The 15630-nt window shown below is 39.8% G+C and overlaps 1 protein-coding gene across 1 annotated transcript in view; it reads right to left on the reverse strand.

Annotated features, from left to right (window-relative positions):
- LOC145992190 (acid sphingomyelinase-like phosphodiesterase 3b) overlaps positions 1 to 12080 on the reverse strand; it is a 563426-nt gene extending 551346 nt beyond the window's left edge. Inside the window, exon 1 of the mRNA XM_083128510.1 lies at positions 12012 to 12080. Coding sequence (XP_082984636.1) covers positions 12012 to 12078 — 67 coding nt within the window. The 5' untranslated portion in view covers positions 12079 to 12080. The remainder of the gene's footprint in view (positions 1 to 12011) is intronic.
- Positions 12081 to 15630: the final 3550 nt, after the last annotated feature.

Raw genomic sequence — 15630 nt, forward strand, 5'->3', positions numbered from 1 at the left:
AAGCTTTCATGAAAGGAAAGTGACATTTTCAACCATATTGATTCCTAACGAACTGACAAGAATCCAAAAACAACGAAGTTTCTCTTCTCAACCATGAAAGAAGATAAATCGTATGCAAAACACAACAACAGGTGGCAGTCGTGAGGCAAAAGTAGTCTTTTCCCCATAAACCACTAGAATATTTCCTATGTTAGATTTTTCCTAGGTGAAAAATTGTTCAAACTTGCAAGGAAGAGTATGAAAGGTTCTTCTCACACATTACCAACTGATACGCAGTGCAATTTTGTTTTAATTCCACGGCACTCTTTGCTAAGTTATCACCTTTCGCCATGTTGTTTACATAGATTACGTCGTCTACGTGTATAAAATAGTCTACGTGTAGAATGTAGACTATCGTTGTTTACGCTTAGATGACTCCTTTCCCACGTCTTTCTCCCTTCCTACTGCAACCATATACTGTAGCATGACGCATGTAATGACGTCAAATTAACCTGTATTATCATGTGACTAATGCAAGCTCCGCCATTGGCTAGACTTTTTATCCGTATAGGCAAAGGGCTTGGCGTGGCAGAACCTTGCTGACTTGGAATCTGTACGAATACCACTAGACACTGGCTGAATATATTGTAACTCTGTGTATTCGTACTTCGGCCTACCTTATATTTCATTTGGTTTCCTCCTTTTTTTAATATTTCAATTATTCTTTAAATTGGTGAAATTTAGTTTCTTTAATGAGGGTAGATTACTATAGGTAATATTGGTCGGATGGGTTCTACATGGCTGAGTTAGATTCGATAAAGTCATATTTTTATGGACTGTAGCGCTGCTTGACTTTGCTGACTGTACTAAATGATATAGGCTATAATTAATGGGAGAAATATAATTGAAAATGGTTGTTTTATTGATTAATATATATCATTATATTCTACGCTCTGTTATTATCAAATTCATTTTTATATAGTTTATGTTATGTTACAGCATTGTGACATTAATATTTATTCTGCAGAATAACTAACTAACTAACTTTCTAGCCTTCTTGAACACGAAGGTTCATGGCTGCAGCAACATAGGCCTTCCATCTGTCCCTATCCTGAGCAAGATCTATATACTCTTTTCCATCCCTGTGAATTTCCTTTAGGTTCATATCAGCATTAACCCTCCATCTTCGTCTTCGTCTTCCTACTGGTTTCTTACCATCAGGTTTCCCAACAAGAATCCTATAAACTCTTCTTTCCACTTCCATTCGTGCCATATGACCTACCCACCTAAGTCTTCTGATTTAATCATTCTAATAATATCTGGACATGAATACAAATTATGTAGTTCTAAATTATGTAACCTTCTCCACTCACCTGTCTCCTCATCCCTCTTAGGGCCAAATATTTTCCTAAGGCTCTTATTTTCAAATACTCTCAATTTAGGGACCAAGTTTCGCATCCACATAATAATACAGGCAAAAGTACTGTTTTGTATATTTTAACTTTTAGTTTCTTACGAGAAGACAAAAGTTTATGAAGAGAAAAGTAACATGCATTTCCTGAATTAAGCCTGCTCTTTATTTCCTTTTTAATATCATCTTCATTTTGTTAGTATTACTCCTAAGTACTTGAATCTGGAAACTGGATCAAACGAGCTGTTACCAATAATTAGATTTTGATTATTACCTAACACTTGGTTTCGGCCTGTAATCATATATTTAGTTTTCTTTGTTAACTTCCAAATTGGAATGAAGCTTTTAAATTGCGTTCACTAAATTAACCATTTAGTCGTAAAGTTGTGCAAATGTACCTTCCACTGCCTTGATAAGATATTCTCCTTCTCACCCCTTGTTTTGATAAGAGTTTGAAACTAAGAAGAATATGAGATTACACCCTTTTCTCTTCCCAATTTTTTTTAAGACCAATGGCGACTCATAGTTTTTGGAGTGTAGGAACAAGTTATGGTAAACCGAGGAAGGTTTGAAAAATGCGTTCAATTACATTCACACGTCTTGCTTGTACTACCCATTGCATTTACAGTAAAACCTGTCTATCCCAAACATGATGGTTCCGAGCAAAATTTTCCGTCTTAACAGTTTTCCTCTTTATACAGGGTTGACTTTAAATACAGTACAGAGCGCTGCAGGAAATAATGGAAAGACAGATTTACATTTCGCATTACTTATAATGTAGAGTACTAATGCAATTTTACGTACATGAATAAAAATGCGACACAGTCGCAATAAGCATAGCAGAGATTACAATTATGTAACTACACAACATGTTGGTACACTTTTTACTGTATTGTAAGAACGTACAGTACGTACTTATGTATCTTTTCGAACCCGGGACCCCTGTCGTCGTAGCGCGATGTGCATAGAGGGAAAGAGAAAGATTGAAAGATGGAATACGAGAGGTGAAGAAAGATTGAGATAAAAGTGAAGAAAAAAGAAAGAAACAAAGAGAGATAACAAAATTAGAAAGATGACGAAAGAACAGAGGAGAAATAGACAAAGAAAGGTGGAGAAAGAGGGTAAGCGATGAAAGAAAGAAACTGAATCGTAACAGCTATGAGTATTGTAGCGCATTCTTTCATATCGACAATGTTACCGATAAGTGAGTGGCAACAGAGGCGTGTTCCACTTACAGTATTGCATTGTTTTCTTGCGAGCGAAAAAAATGAAGGAAGAATTTCCGTCTTACTGACAATAAAAACATCTCGTTGGTCTTTAAATGGTTTTCCGTTTCCGCCTTAAGCAGATTATTTTCAGGTATAAAATCGGTCCGTTCTGGGGACTTTTTTCAGTATTTACAGGTTTCCTTCTTATAGAGGTTCCGGGATATGCAGTTTTTACTGTAGAATGTAAACTGCAGGCCATGCTTAAGGTGTGGCAAGGTGCCCTTGCTCCTCACATTGAACTACGAAATATTTAAATGTGAACCCATAAAAATCGACGAAAATAACATTGATGACATTTCAGATTTTGCAAGAATTTATATTTTCATCCCCTTTCCCTGTCGTGTGGATTGACGATAATAAAAAGTGTTGCTTAAACTTCGAAATTATGCTACACGCATCTAAATTGTGGTAGGATTTATTATTAATTATTTTTTTCTCCAATAATTGTAATTCTGCATCTGGATTTCTAGAGTTTTGAACTTGAGTGACTTATTATTAACAGTTATGTAATAGTGTAAATTTCCCCCCAAAATTGTTTAAAATGGTGCAACAAACGACATGGGTTCAACATCGAACTTAAAAAGGTTTGTGAAAATTGTTTACCCCCAACTTTCTAATGATTTTCTACCATAAAATCTCCTGACGAGCTAAATCGGGCAGGATGTAGAAGAGGCAGTGAATGGATCGTGGCATGGTTGTAAAAAAGCTGTCTGCTGGATCGGCATACACCCTTTCGTTTGAAACATGTCCTCTGGTGAAGTAGAAATAATTGATTGAGTTGGTGTTTTAAGTCCACTTTATGCACAGTAAGGCTAATCAGGACTGGATCTACCAGTGGGATCCGAACCACTATGTCCCTCTACTGGGAATCGAACACGGGGCCCCTTGATTATGAAGTTGAAATAAGATTTGGACATACTTTTATTTTTATTTCCTGAAAACATATTCCTTGGAATTCGATTTCCCTCTCCCAGGGATTGGAGTTTGCAGATTATGCTAGAAACGGTGCTAAGTGCCAACAAAGATCAAATTGTGATTGGTTTAGTAACATTTTGTTGGGGTTGGCATCGCTGATTGAGGAACGTCTTGCTGGTTCCTCGATCTTCGTAACCTTTCCCCACTCCCATGCACTGTCCCTTCCACCCCCACTCATCTGTCTGTAGGATGACCGCCGAGGTTCCTCAGCGAGCGGCAGAAAAGCCCATGTCCATCGTCTTTGGGCTGCTTTGGGCTGCTGCTGGAGCAAGGGAGACCAGTCAACTCTTGTCAGTAGCTAAACTAGGCAATTGTACGTACATTGCGCTCATAATTTTATAACACGCATTAAACTCCTAAAAAGGAGGGAACTGGGAAAAAGTAAAAATGAACTGTAGGAAGGAAATCGCCCCTGTTTAACACTTGCCAAGTTTCTGATCATCGGAAATTAATTTGTGGAGACGGGTCAAGTTGGACCATGCTGTGGTGCTTTACAGTCGAGATTTAGAATGTGTGCAGTCCTACTTTCACACCAGCTTTACCATTACACTTTACATTCCCCCTTACGTTTCGAAAATATTATCTAAAAAAAAAACAATGCATTTGGCACTCTGACATCCCAATAACGAGGTTTGATGCTAACGATATTAAGAGTTGAAATCTCTTTACGACAGGAATGCGTATTATTGAAAAACATTCCCTTTGATAAGCGTTCGTCAGAGAACTTGTTTTTAAAGAAGCGAAGTAGGAGGAAGTAGAACAAAGGGTTATTCTGAACCCATTACCTTTTGTCTGCCATATTTTTATATCGCTCGGAAACACGCCGGGGATTTTCAATTTCTCTCTCATGAGCGCCGGAGATAGCTCATTTTATGAGAGTTTAATGTCGTCTTTATCAGCCAACTTTTACAGCGAAACTTTCTGCATTTTCTGATAATGAATTTATGATTCGTGTTATTTCTCTCATGCTTGTCTTGGAGAAACAATGATATGATGAACTAAGATTTCACAATTTTGTTCTCGAATGAATACTTAAAGTTATTAAACGGATACTGCCTTAAAACGTTAGAAGATTACAAGTTTACGAGTAATACAGAGTGATTTAAAATGAACTATCCGATACAGAAGGGAAAAATCATATAATTTCATATCACCCCGCTAGATCTCACCACTGGCGATGTAGTTTTTAGTGTGAGGAGAATGGCAAGGCTAAAAGATTTATGTGGGATCAGTTGGCCACCCAGGTCACCCGATATTACTTAGTGTTGACTTAAAGTTCCATTGCCTACAACTATTGTCTGACGCAAAATGCCGTGAAGTATGTTGCAATTCACAGTGCTGCACCCTGTGTGGAAGTAACGAATTATCGTCTCCAGTTCGTTTTCTTACTAAGGGAAGTCACGTAGAGCACTTGCAAGGTATGATATGAAATGTTGTAGCTTTTCCTTTACACTGACATATAACTCAACACTGCATCCACTTGAAATCGGATTGATCATTTTTAATTACCCTGTATCATACAAGACACTAAGATTACAAGACTTATTTATTTTAAATCGCTTTTTTTATCACATTTGTATGTTCTTTGCGAGTGTCCCTTTATCAATTTTATATCATCACTAATTCTCAGATTCGCGATTAGCCAAAAGTGACAGAAAAACGAAGTAAAGGTACCCCTGTGCGTGTTCACACATGCCATGAAGGCATATGTGGTGTAGTGGAGGTAGAGCTCCACATATTCTCGATCTCGGCCATAGTTGGGATGATGTGATTAGCATCACGCCTGGCAGCATTTACCCCCCAGGGTTGCCCCCAGGTATCCATTGACACGAGGCAGGGTGTGCCTCAGAGCCGCAATGAAACAGGGAAATGACTGGATGGAAAAATACCTTGTCCAGATCATCTGCTTCGGGATTCGAACCTGGATCTTCCCTGTGGTAGTCAGATGCTGTACTAACTGAGCTAACCAAGATAAACTAAATAAAACAAATACAGACGCTATATGGAGAGCACAACATAGATTCCACAGAGAATCATACTGTCTGTTCACCAGTCTCTCGTTGGCTTGCAATTTACTAAGATGTACTACCTGGAAGTGAGATTGACAGTTGAGTGCTTTCAGTTAAGGTCACTCTTTGCACAGCGATAGTTTATTTAAGGCCACTTTACGCTGAAATAGATTAATCGGGACTGGGCCTACAGTTTAAGGTTAAATCCTAACCACAGTTCAAATGTGCCTCCATCGAGAATCGAACCCGTTACGTGACGTGGAGATCAGACTCTGATATTAAGAACTCTTCCTCCATCCCCAGATATGATAGTCGTAACGTCAAGCAATGAGGACCTCTCTTTGTAACCGAGAGGACGCATTCTCTTGTAATGTCCTTTTCATTGACTCTTGCCTTTAATCACTTTCCGAGGCAGACAGCGATTGACGGCTTCCCAGCAGCAACCCCCCCTCCCCCTCCAGCATCCCTCTCTTAAAGCTGCTCTCGTAAATTTAAAGAAAAAAAGTGATGACGGAGATGAGCTAATTAACTTGAATGTCGCGAGATGGCAGCACGAGCAAGGGGAAGGCGTTGTTTTATTGAACTGGAAAACGCGGTGAAGAATTTATTATACCTTCACTTCCATTAAAGTTAATGAAACTGATCTGATTCTTTTTTCATCTCTTCTTTCCGGATTCTCGTGTTTTCTTGCAGAATCCTGTTTTAATCATCGTCTTCCCTTGCTAAGAGAAGAGGGATGCAGACTATTAATGCTGGTGCTTGACAAGAGAGAGAGAGTCCTTCTTTTACACAAACTAAAATTTCAGCAGAGAGCACTTCTGGAATGTAATTTGCATGACTCTTCCATTTTTAGAATGATTTGTACAAGGCAGACTTGGTTCAAACCTGCAGACAATCCTATTTTTGATCTCGTTAGATTTCTGCAATAATTGGAGACTATGAAACAACGTGGTGCTGGGATAATGTTGACATGTTCGTTATCCCGGTTGACAATTGATGGATATAATATTTTACATTCCTTCGTCTGCATGTATTGCTGGCGCTCAATCGACCTCTTCCCGGATATGTGTGTCTGTATGCTTCCCTCTGTGTGCCCGCTTGTGTTCCTTACCTATATGCTTGTTCATTCCACCTCTCCATCTATTTCACTGCTTGTTCATTCTTCTCTCTCTCTCTTTCATTGAGGGGTGTAAGGGGTGATTTTCCACGTAGTACACCCAACTGTCAACCTCACTTCCACGTTAGTACACCCTGGACTGCGTTTTGTAGACGAACGAGGCTCTGGCGACTGGCACTCTGGCCAGTATAATTTTGTGTGTTGTCCTGTTTTTTTGTCCTTGTGTGTGCTGAGTGCCCCTTTACATCCTCAGCTTTTAACGGAAGTCAGAACATTTTAAATTTTTAAGATTTTACTTATGCAACGTTCGAGTTGTTCTTTGTAAAGATAAGGGGCTGGCCCCCGTATAATGTGACGGGTGCACAATAGCCTAAGTGCTGACGCACCCAAAATTTTAACATATCATATCATCATATCATCTCTTTCATTGAGAGAGTAGGAGTCTTCCTCTCCTTTTGTGAAGCGGAGTGTCTTCGGGCCTAACTTTGTGAGAAAGGGAAGAACATCAACCTCAGGTTCCAGAAGTTAACACAAATACCTTAACATCTAAATTTAAAGCCTAGAAATTTTGGGGGGTGTAGGAGAATACCCTCTCTTGCTTCCGCCACGTTACGCTTATCTCTTTGTCATCATCCTTTGCCGTTTCCTGCCTCTGGCTTGGTCGGCATAGAAGTCAAGCCTCTCCATTTTTTCATGGTCTTCCACCACTCCTCTCTTTCCACGATGTTCCAAGCTGATCCTCTTCTCCTAACACTCTCCGCTATCTGCTCTTTCCACCGACATCTTGGTCTCCCCCTTGACCTTATTCCCATTCCATGTGCATTATAAGCTCTTACTGGTAGTTTTTCTGCATCCATCCTCTTCATGTGTCCGAATCATCTCACTTGGGCCTGATCTATCCTGTCTTGAAGATTCACCACACCTACTGTCTGTCGGATCTCCTCATTCCTTATTATCACCCTTCTGGTCTTCCCCAATATACTCATTTAAAGTTTTATCTCCACTGCCTGCATCTTAATATATTATGTGTACTGTAATACTCTATCCTTGTACGTATTTATTCCCTTTTCCTGTCCACTCTTTGATTGTGTCCATTCTCCTTCTTCTTCTTCTCTCTCTATGTTCGTGTGCATTCCCTTGTGAGCGTGTATTACTCTCTTTCTGAGCATAAACCCATCTATGTTTGCGCGTGTGTATTCCACTATCGTCACTCCTTCTATGAAATCCATTCTTGTCGATCTCTCTTTATTCATTCTCATTCTCTCTCTCTCTCTCTCTCTCTCTCTCTCTCTCTCTCTCTCTCTCTCTCTCTCTCTCTCTTTGCACTGCCTTTGTCTTCCTTCTACGATGCTACTCTAAGTAGTCAGGAAGAGGTCATGATCAAATGTTTACATAACCGCAGCTCCACCTTGCATATCAATTTCCCCCTTGTTAGTGCCCTGGCAAGCAAATAAAAATTTCCAAAAAGACAACTTGGACACGCTGTTCCTTATTTTGGTAAACGGCCACTTTCATGCACGCGCTTAATAACAGACTTAATCCGAGAGAGAAAATTTACATGTTGCATGTTGGAAGCTTTCCCAAGTTCATGGCGTGACATTTTTCCCCCCTTCACAAAAATCCGTTGCATAAGCACGAACCCAAGGTCGCAGCCAAGTAGCAGCCTCCGTGTGACCTTTTGAGCAGATAAGAAACTCTCGGTCTCCACCGGGTGCGGAATTGAAAGGGCAAACGTTCTTGCACAACATATCGGTAGGCTTTCCCTCCGACACCTGTTCTCGGGCTGTTGTTTATACCAGTTTTAGCAAAACTGAACACTGTCAGGAGACTAGAACGCAGTGCACCACAATTTTCTCATTTTTCGTGCCACGTAAGAACTGGAGGTTAGAAAAATATGATAGATGGTAGAGCAAGAAGCGGAGATGGGCTGGGAGAATGGACTGAGGAAAGAAGAACATAATTATAAAAACCATGAGAAATCTTAGAGATATTGACTGATAAAAGGTACGAGAGAAAAGCAAAGAAGGGTGAGGGAGAACAGAAAAATGTCACTTCTGGCTGATTTCGAAGATGAGGGTGAGTAATAAGATGATCAAATTGATGAAATTGATGAATGAACACTCACAAAGAAACCCATACCGTGGTTCAAACCCGAAACCCCTGGCATCGTAACTCCCTGTGCTAACCACTCCGCCACAGAAGTCGGTAACACAACAGAAACAAACAATAGAAATGTGTCCAAGAGAAGGACAGTGAGATAAGAGAAAACTGAAAACGACGATGGAGCATTGAAGAAAACTGAAAAAGAGAGGACAAAACTAAAATCGATGAAAGTGAAATTGAATATCACTGGAATGGAGAAGAGAGAAAAAGATTAAAAGCGATGAGGGAGAAAGAGTGAAAAGAGATAGAAAGAAATTAGAAGAAGAAATGGAAAACTAAATTCAAAGTATTTCATGAACATAACAATCTATGTAGCCAGCAAAACAAGGAAGGAGAAATAAATACTAGAATGAGAGTAGGGGAAGATATGGAGAGAAAAAGAGACATAGAGAACCAGTACTAGAAGATATGGTAGGAAAGGTTGAGACAAAAGTAACTGTGAGAAATTGAAAAATATAGTGCCTGACAGATAAAGAGAGAAAAAGTGACTGAAACAAAAGAGAGATGAAAGAAGAAATATTCTATTTATCTAAATGTATAGAGTTCGCAAAGTGCTTAATAGTGTAGAGATATGGAGACCATTAAACCGAGAAAACCTCGTCATGTTAATATTCACACTTGTTTATTTCCTGAACTTGTCCGACCAGCGAGTGATCCCAAGAATGCGCTAACTTGTAACTTCCGTAAAACAAGGAACTGGAAAGGCAAACGCGTGGATCTAAACAGGATCTACCGCGTTTGAAAGGTTTAACAACCTTTCGACGCCTAGAATGATAAAAGCAAGCTCCTACCCGGAGCTCGCTCTCTTTTGGATTCTGACACTCATCGACGCTACATGGATAATTAGTCCGATTACTTTACAACACATTACACTGCTGAACTACGACGATGGAACACGGAGTTACCGCTGCCTAGCATGCTACAAGGCGCAAGGGATCGCCCGGCTTGGTGAACTGAGGGTCGCTGGATAGAACCTTGGAACTGTCACGATTCGGTCTGCGAGAAGCATTAGGACAAGACATCACACACATCTACCAGGTATGAACAAGCGTGAATAACCTTTTACACCAATTTTCCATATCTCTACCCTCCTACGGAGCAGGTTTAGCCAACAGACATTATTAAGCTCTACCTAAATGTTTAAATGAAACTTCCCTGTGACCTCAGAGCCCAGGTAAAACGGGCTCACAACAATAGAGAGAGAAAGACAGAGGAGGAAAGGTAGAAGAAAAGAAACAGTAAGATTGCGACACGTGAAATAAAATTACTTAAGAAAAATATGTGATAAGTTGAAATATAGTGGAAGATATACATCAAAGAAAGTAAGGAATTGGAACAGATGGAATGAGTGAGACACACACACACACAGAGGGAGAGAGAGAGGAAATGGTACAAGAAAAGAAAGAGAAAGATCGAGACACCTGAAAGAAGGACTTGAGAAAAATGCGATACATTGAGAAATAGTGGGGGAAAAGAGACATGAAGAGATACATGAAAGAACGTAAGGAAGAGAAACAGAGAGGAGAGAGAATGAAATGTATAGGAGGGGGTAAAGAGAGAGATCGAGATACATAAAAGAAAGGCACAAGGCAACAAAGAGAAAGCTCAAGACACGTGAAAGAAAGAACTTGAGGAAAAGATGCGATAAATTGAGAGATAGTGGAAAAGAGAAAGAAACATGAAGAGGTACATCAAAGGAATAAGGAATAGAAAGAGAGAGAGAGAGAGAGAGTCAGACACACGAAGAGAGAGAGAAAGAGATATGTGGTGGGGGAGAGGAAGAAAGAAATATAGCATTTTCGAAACGTATGCAGCCCTTGACCTGCCCACCGGACCTTACAGTGTAACGTTCAGTGGTGCCTTCGGGATCAGTCGTTCCCCGTAACTTTCCAAGGATGATTTATTCAGGCAGCTCCTTCCTTTGGGTTTTTCATGATCGGAACTCACAGCCCCCTCTCCAGTAATAAATCCATCCGAGGGAAACAAAAAAAATAATAAAAATAAAAAAGAGAGACTCTCATGTGCAATTTTCTGAAACACCCAGCCATCAATGTTGTTACTAAAGAATGTAGCCTCGAAGTACAGTTTTGTTCCGTGGAGAGCTTGTATGGAATCGAGGTTTTGTGGCTTTCTTCACATCCATGTTCAATCTATCTATCATATTACAGAAGTGCTTTATCAAGCATTCAAGAATTTTGAATCATTGTGGTGTATTATCACATTAGCAACTTCAATGCTTTAGTAGATTTTAATAGCCATTTCAACAATATATGAGAATTTATTTTTATCTAACGCCGAGATCAAGAATGTGTGTGGCTCAACCTCCACACCCCTTAAGCTCTGCTTTCTTTAACTTCTGAAAACTTACAAAACTTATTTGCTTTTATCGTAGTCAATTGCCATGGTCGACTCACGGTCTCGTCACCAAAGGTTCGTTGTTCGAGTTCTGTCAGGGCATGTTCCTTAGTGAGATGAAGAAGGAATATTTCAGAAAGTTTTTTTTTTTTTCAATTAAATGTGCGCAATTTCTTCCGCCAACATTTATGTTTTAGGAAAAGTGTGTTTTGACATTACACTCTGTCCAGGGGAAAGTTCTGGAGGAAGGAACGAAAGTAAGTTTCTGCGCAAGTAGTAACTCGATAGGGCTCGACCAATAAACGCGTAAGAGGGAAACTGCGTGCATGGAGGGGAAAATGAGGCTTCAGATATTAGCCGTTTCCAGCAGCGCACTCTGCTTTGCTTCAACCCCTCACTTCTTTTATGTGCAGCCTTGTTCCACAGATTCCCGAAACAGTTTGTAAACGTAATTTTGACATTTGGAGACTTTCTCACATTACACTAAAATCTCAACTTGCATTACAATAAGCTCTGCAATTTCAAAATCATGTACGGATCCTTTAGTTCTTCTTTGATTTAAGAACACGTGGAGTTAACGTATACAGGGAACTTAATGTATTTGTCATTAGTAACATACAAATATATTCAATTTTTTCATTTTTTCATTCCAATAACATATCTTTCGAATGTGTATCTTCTAAACATTAGAAATATTGTTTATAATAATTTGATAAAGGTTATTCAACACTTACCTATTTTAGCATTGACGACCTCTGTCAAGATGGCCAGACACACGGAAAAGATTATGGCTGTCATCATGGTAGCCTGTAAAGAAAAATAAATAGTTAAAATTCATCAGGAAATATAGAAAGCGCAATAGAGCTTATAATATAATATTTATGGATATTATTGTAAAAGATTCCTCTGTCGCCCAACACAAAATTGATATTATCTTATGCTATCAGCGTTACTGTCCTTTTGAGATGAATAATTCGATTCAAACACTATCTCTTGTCTTTCTTTAAGAGAGAGAGAGAGAGAGAGAGAGAGAGAGAGAGAGAGAGAGAGAGAGAGAGAGAGAGAGAGAGAGAGAGAGAGAGAGAGAGAGAGAGAGAGAGAGAGAGAGAGAGACGGACCCTGTGGCCGAGTGGTTAGAACATCGCGCTGCGACGCCAAGGGTCCCGGGTTCGAATCCCGCTCGGGCTTGGTTGTTTGTGAATGTCCATTCATCAATTTCATCATTTCATCGCTCATCCCCATCTTCGCAATTTAGCCAAGAGGCACAAAACGCGAAGTAAAATAAAGTAAATCAATCAATCATTAAGAGAGAGAAAGAGAGAGAACTTCTCTCTCTTATTCCTTTCCCTCTCCATCATTCCTTTCTCTCTCTCTCTCGCTCTCTCTCGCGTTTCGAGACGGCACTTCTTCTGTCGTCTTCAGGTGAGGAAATTTCTTTTTGCTGTTGGAGAGGGTCAAAACCACGAAATGGCCTGTGGCTTACTACAAATCCAGTGCGCTAACTAACTACATCCCTATTCCCCTAGATAAATGCAAATGAAGACAATACAATATAGTTCCCAAAGAGTCTACTCACTACGCCACAATTACTGCACGTTAAGTAAAATAACATCCACAGGTAGACACACTGTACAAATAATGGGTGTTAAAGCGATAGATAGTGCTCCCAGAACCAACGCTTAACCTCAGTGGTATTATATGCGGTTGTAAGCATATATATGTGTTAAACGTTGACCACGATGTGTCAAGGTAAGGTTAATCTGGACTGGACCTACAGTTTAAAGTGCGATCCGAACCACTATGTGCCTCCACCGGGTATCGAACCCGGGACCCCTTGATTACAAGGCGACGACGCTACCACTGCGCCATCGGGGAGGCGCTCACCTAAAGACGAGAGGTTCTCTCTGGGAACATGGTGTTAGAATAAGTGCAGTCAAAAGCAGTAGGCAATGGGTAACATCCAATTAACAGTATTCATATAGAACCATTGTCAACAATATTCCAAGAATCATTATATTTAAACTCCACACAGATAATCCAAAACATTTCAATTGACACATATATATGTTGACTCCAATAAAACATTAACGTGCATAAACTGCAAATGATGCATTTTCTGCTGTGTCAAAATAAACGCAGAAATGCATAAAAGGGCACTTTCATCAGCTTCAAAGATCAGCCAAGATTATTTGAAAGATAACAAAATTACACATTTATCTCTGTCAATGGTTAACTCTTTTTTTCTTTCATAAAAGTTCTTGCATCAAACGTTTGCATTGGATATAGAATTTACATTGCTTCAAAATGAGTATAGCCATTTTACCAACCGGTTTTACAAAACGGAAACATTACATATTTTCAAGACAAATGTTTATCCTGCCTCGCTTAATGTTCTTCTTTTACAGACACAACCTAGTTTCCTGATAATCTAGGACTTACTCAGAAATTGAAATATTTCATTGATAAATTAATTTTCTTTTGTAGGCAAAAATATGTTCCCATTCTGGACGACTCTCCCCTAATACAGAACAGTGGCGGAGTGATTAGCACATCTCGCTACGACACCAGGGGTCCCAGGTTCGAATCCATGCCTAGACATGGATGTTCTTTCCTTTCTAACTGTCCCTTCATCATTAAATGGAAAGAGTAATGGCTTCAAAACAAACTCACAACAGCTAGCTGGCACACCAGCTACAATTCAAACGTCGGTATTCCGGCGTTATTCTCTAAACTACATATCATACAATGAATTTATAAAATCTAATCCATAAAGCTCATTCAAAATTAAATTTCACTTATATTTCAAATAATTTTGTGCTACCTCTATTTTATCAATCAATAATTCATATCTACTATGTTGCTTTCTGCTAAAGTGTATTCATTTTAGCAAACAGATATACAAGGCAGCAGGTAACTTTCTTCCATACACACAATACTACACACGTTTTACAATTCCAAATGGGAACTGACCGCGCATAATCACATCAAACTATCTTCAAAATATGGGAGCTGGAGACCGACAGCGGAACACCTAGCCTCTGAGGTGAAGCATACCCACCCAACTGAATTAATATAACTCAAATCAATGGTCTTAAACAACATGCTGATCTACTGTCGCTCTCTGGCTCCCTATGCACTGTTTGTAACAAGAAAATTGGAACATGCAGGGCGCGTGAGCTCAAAACTATAGATTTCGGATCCCGAAATCCGGTATATGTTAAACAATGCATATATATACACACAATACATATTCCAGCGAAGGTTCATGTAAAAAATGAAAGATATAGATGTATTAACATTGTACTGATACCAATGTAATTATGGTCAATTATATTTATGTTATATATTATGTTATTAAATATTATTGTAATTGTCAAGTTTTTATTTCCAGATTTATGTAAAATGCAAATTTCATATAAAGTAATGGAGCATAACAACCGTAAAACGAGCAACTGCCGTCCCAGTTTATCACAGAGGCACTGGGACATGCGCATACCCTCGGATGTATGCGGGTGGAGGTTAGGATACATTCGGGGGTTCCCCCTTATTGTCCCTTCATCAATTTAATCATATCATCACTCATCCTCATGTTCGCGATTAGCCAAACGTGGCAGAAAAGCGAAATAAACCAACCAACCTAATACAGAAGATTGTAACACAATACCCCCGGGCGAGATCAGGAAATCTGGAGACTAGAATGAACACGGCGTTCACAGAAAGCGAAATTCAATCCGCGTCATGGGAAAAGTCAAACAAACCAACAGAAAAGAACAGTGCGTCACTAGTCGGGCAGGGTTCCTTAATAAACAAACTATCTCTTCAATTTGCAGAAATAACAGCGCGACGGGGTTTCTTGGAAACGTTAAGATTGCTGACAAATACTGGGAGTGAGTTAATTGAGATGCAACGGCAAATATTCCCCCGGCATCTAGTTAGGGTGGCTGCTCGTTTACTCCGTGCGGAAGCTGTGTACTTTAGGTCCGCTGGAGAATCCATGCTATAGCCGGCTAGACTCGCTCTCTCTCTCATTCCCACCTCAACATTATATTTGCGAGCGAACCTAATTTTCTTACGGCCTCCTTGTTGTGTACACTAAACCTGGACGCGCGTTATTGAATTTTTAATTACTTCCGCCAAGTGAGCCCCCGCCCCTCTGTCTCCCCCCAGGGCTCCTTTGTCTCGGTGCAAAAACTTGTGGACGGACTTTTGTGAATTGAATTCAGCGCCGACCTCCGTGGCAGAATGGTTAGCGCAGCGCGCTACGACGACAGATGTCCCGGGTTCGAATTAAGCTTTTCTTGTGTTTCTCATCGTCGCGATTAGCCAAAAGAAGCAGGAAAGCGACGTAAAATA

The sequence above is a fragment of the Lepisma saccharinum genome, chromosome 9 (genome assembly GCF_977018435.1).
Source record: "Lepisma saccharinum chromosome 9, izLepSacc3.1, whole genome shotgun sequence".
In the NCBI taxonomy this organism is placed as follows: Eukaryota; Metazoa; Arthropoda; class Insecta; order Zygentoma; family Lepismatidae; genus Lepisma; species Lepisma saccharinum.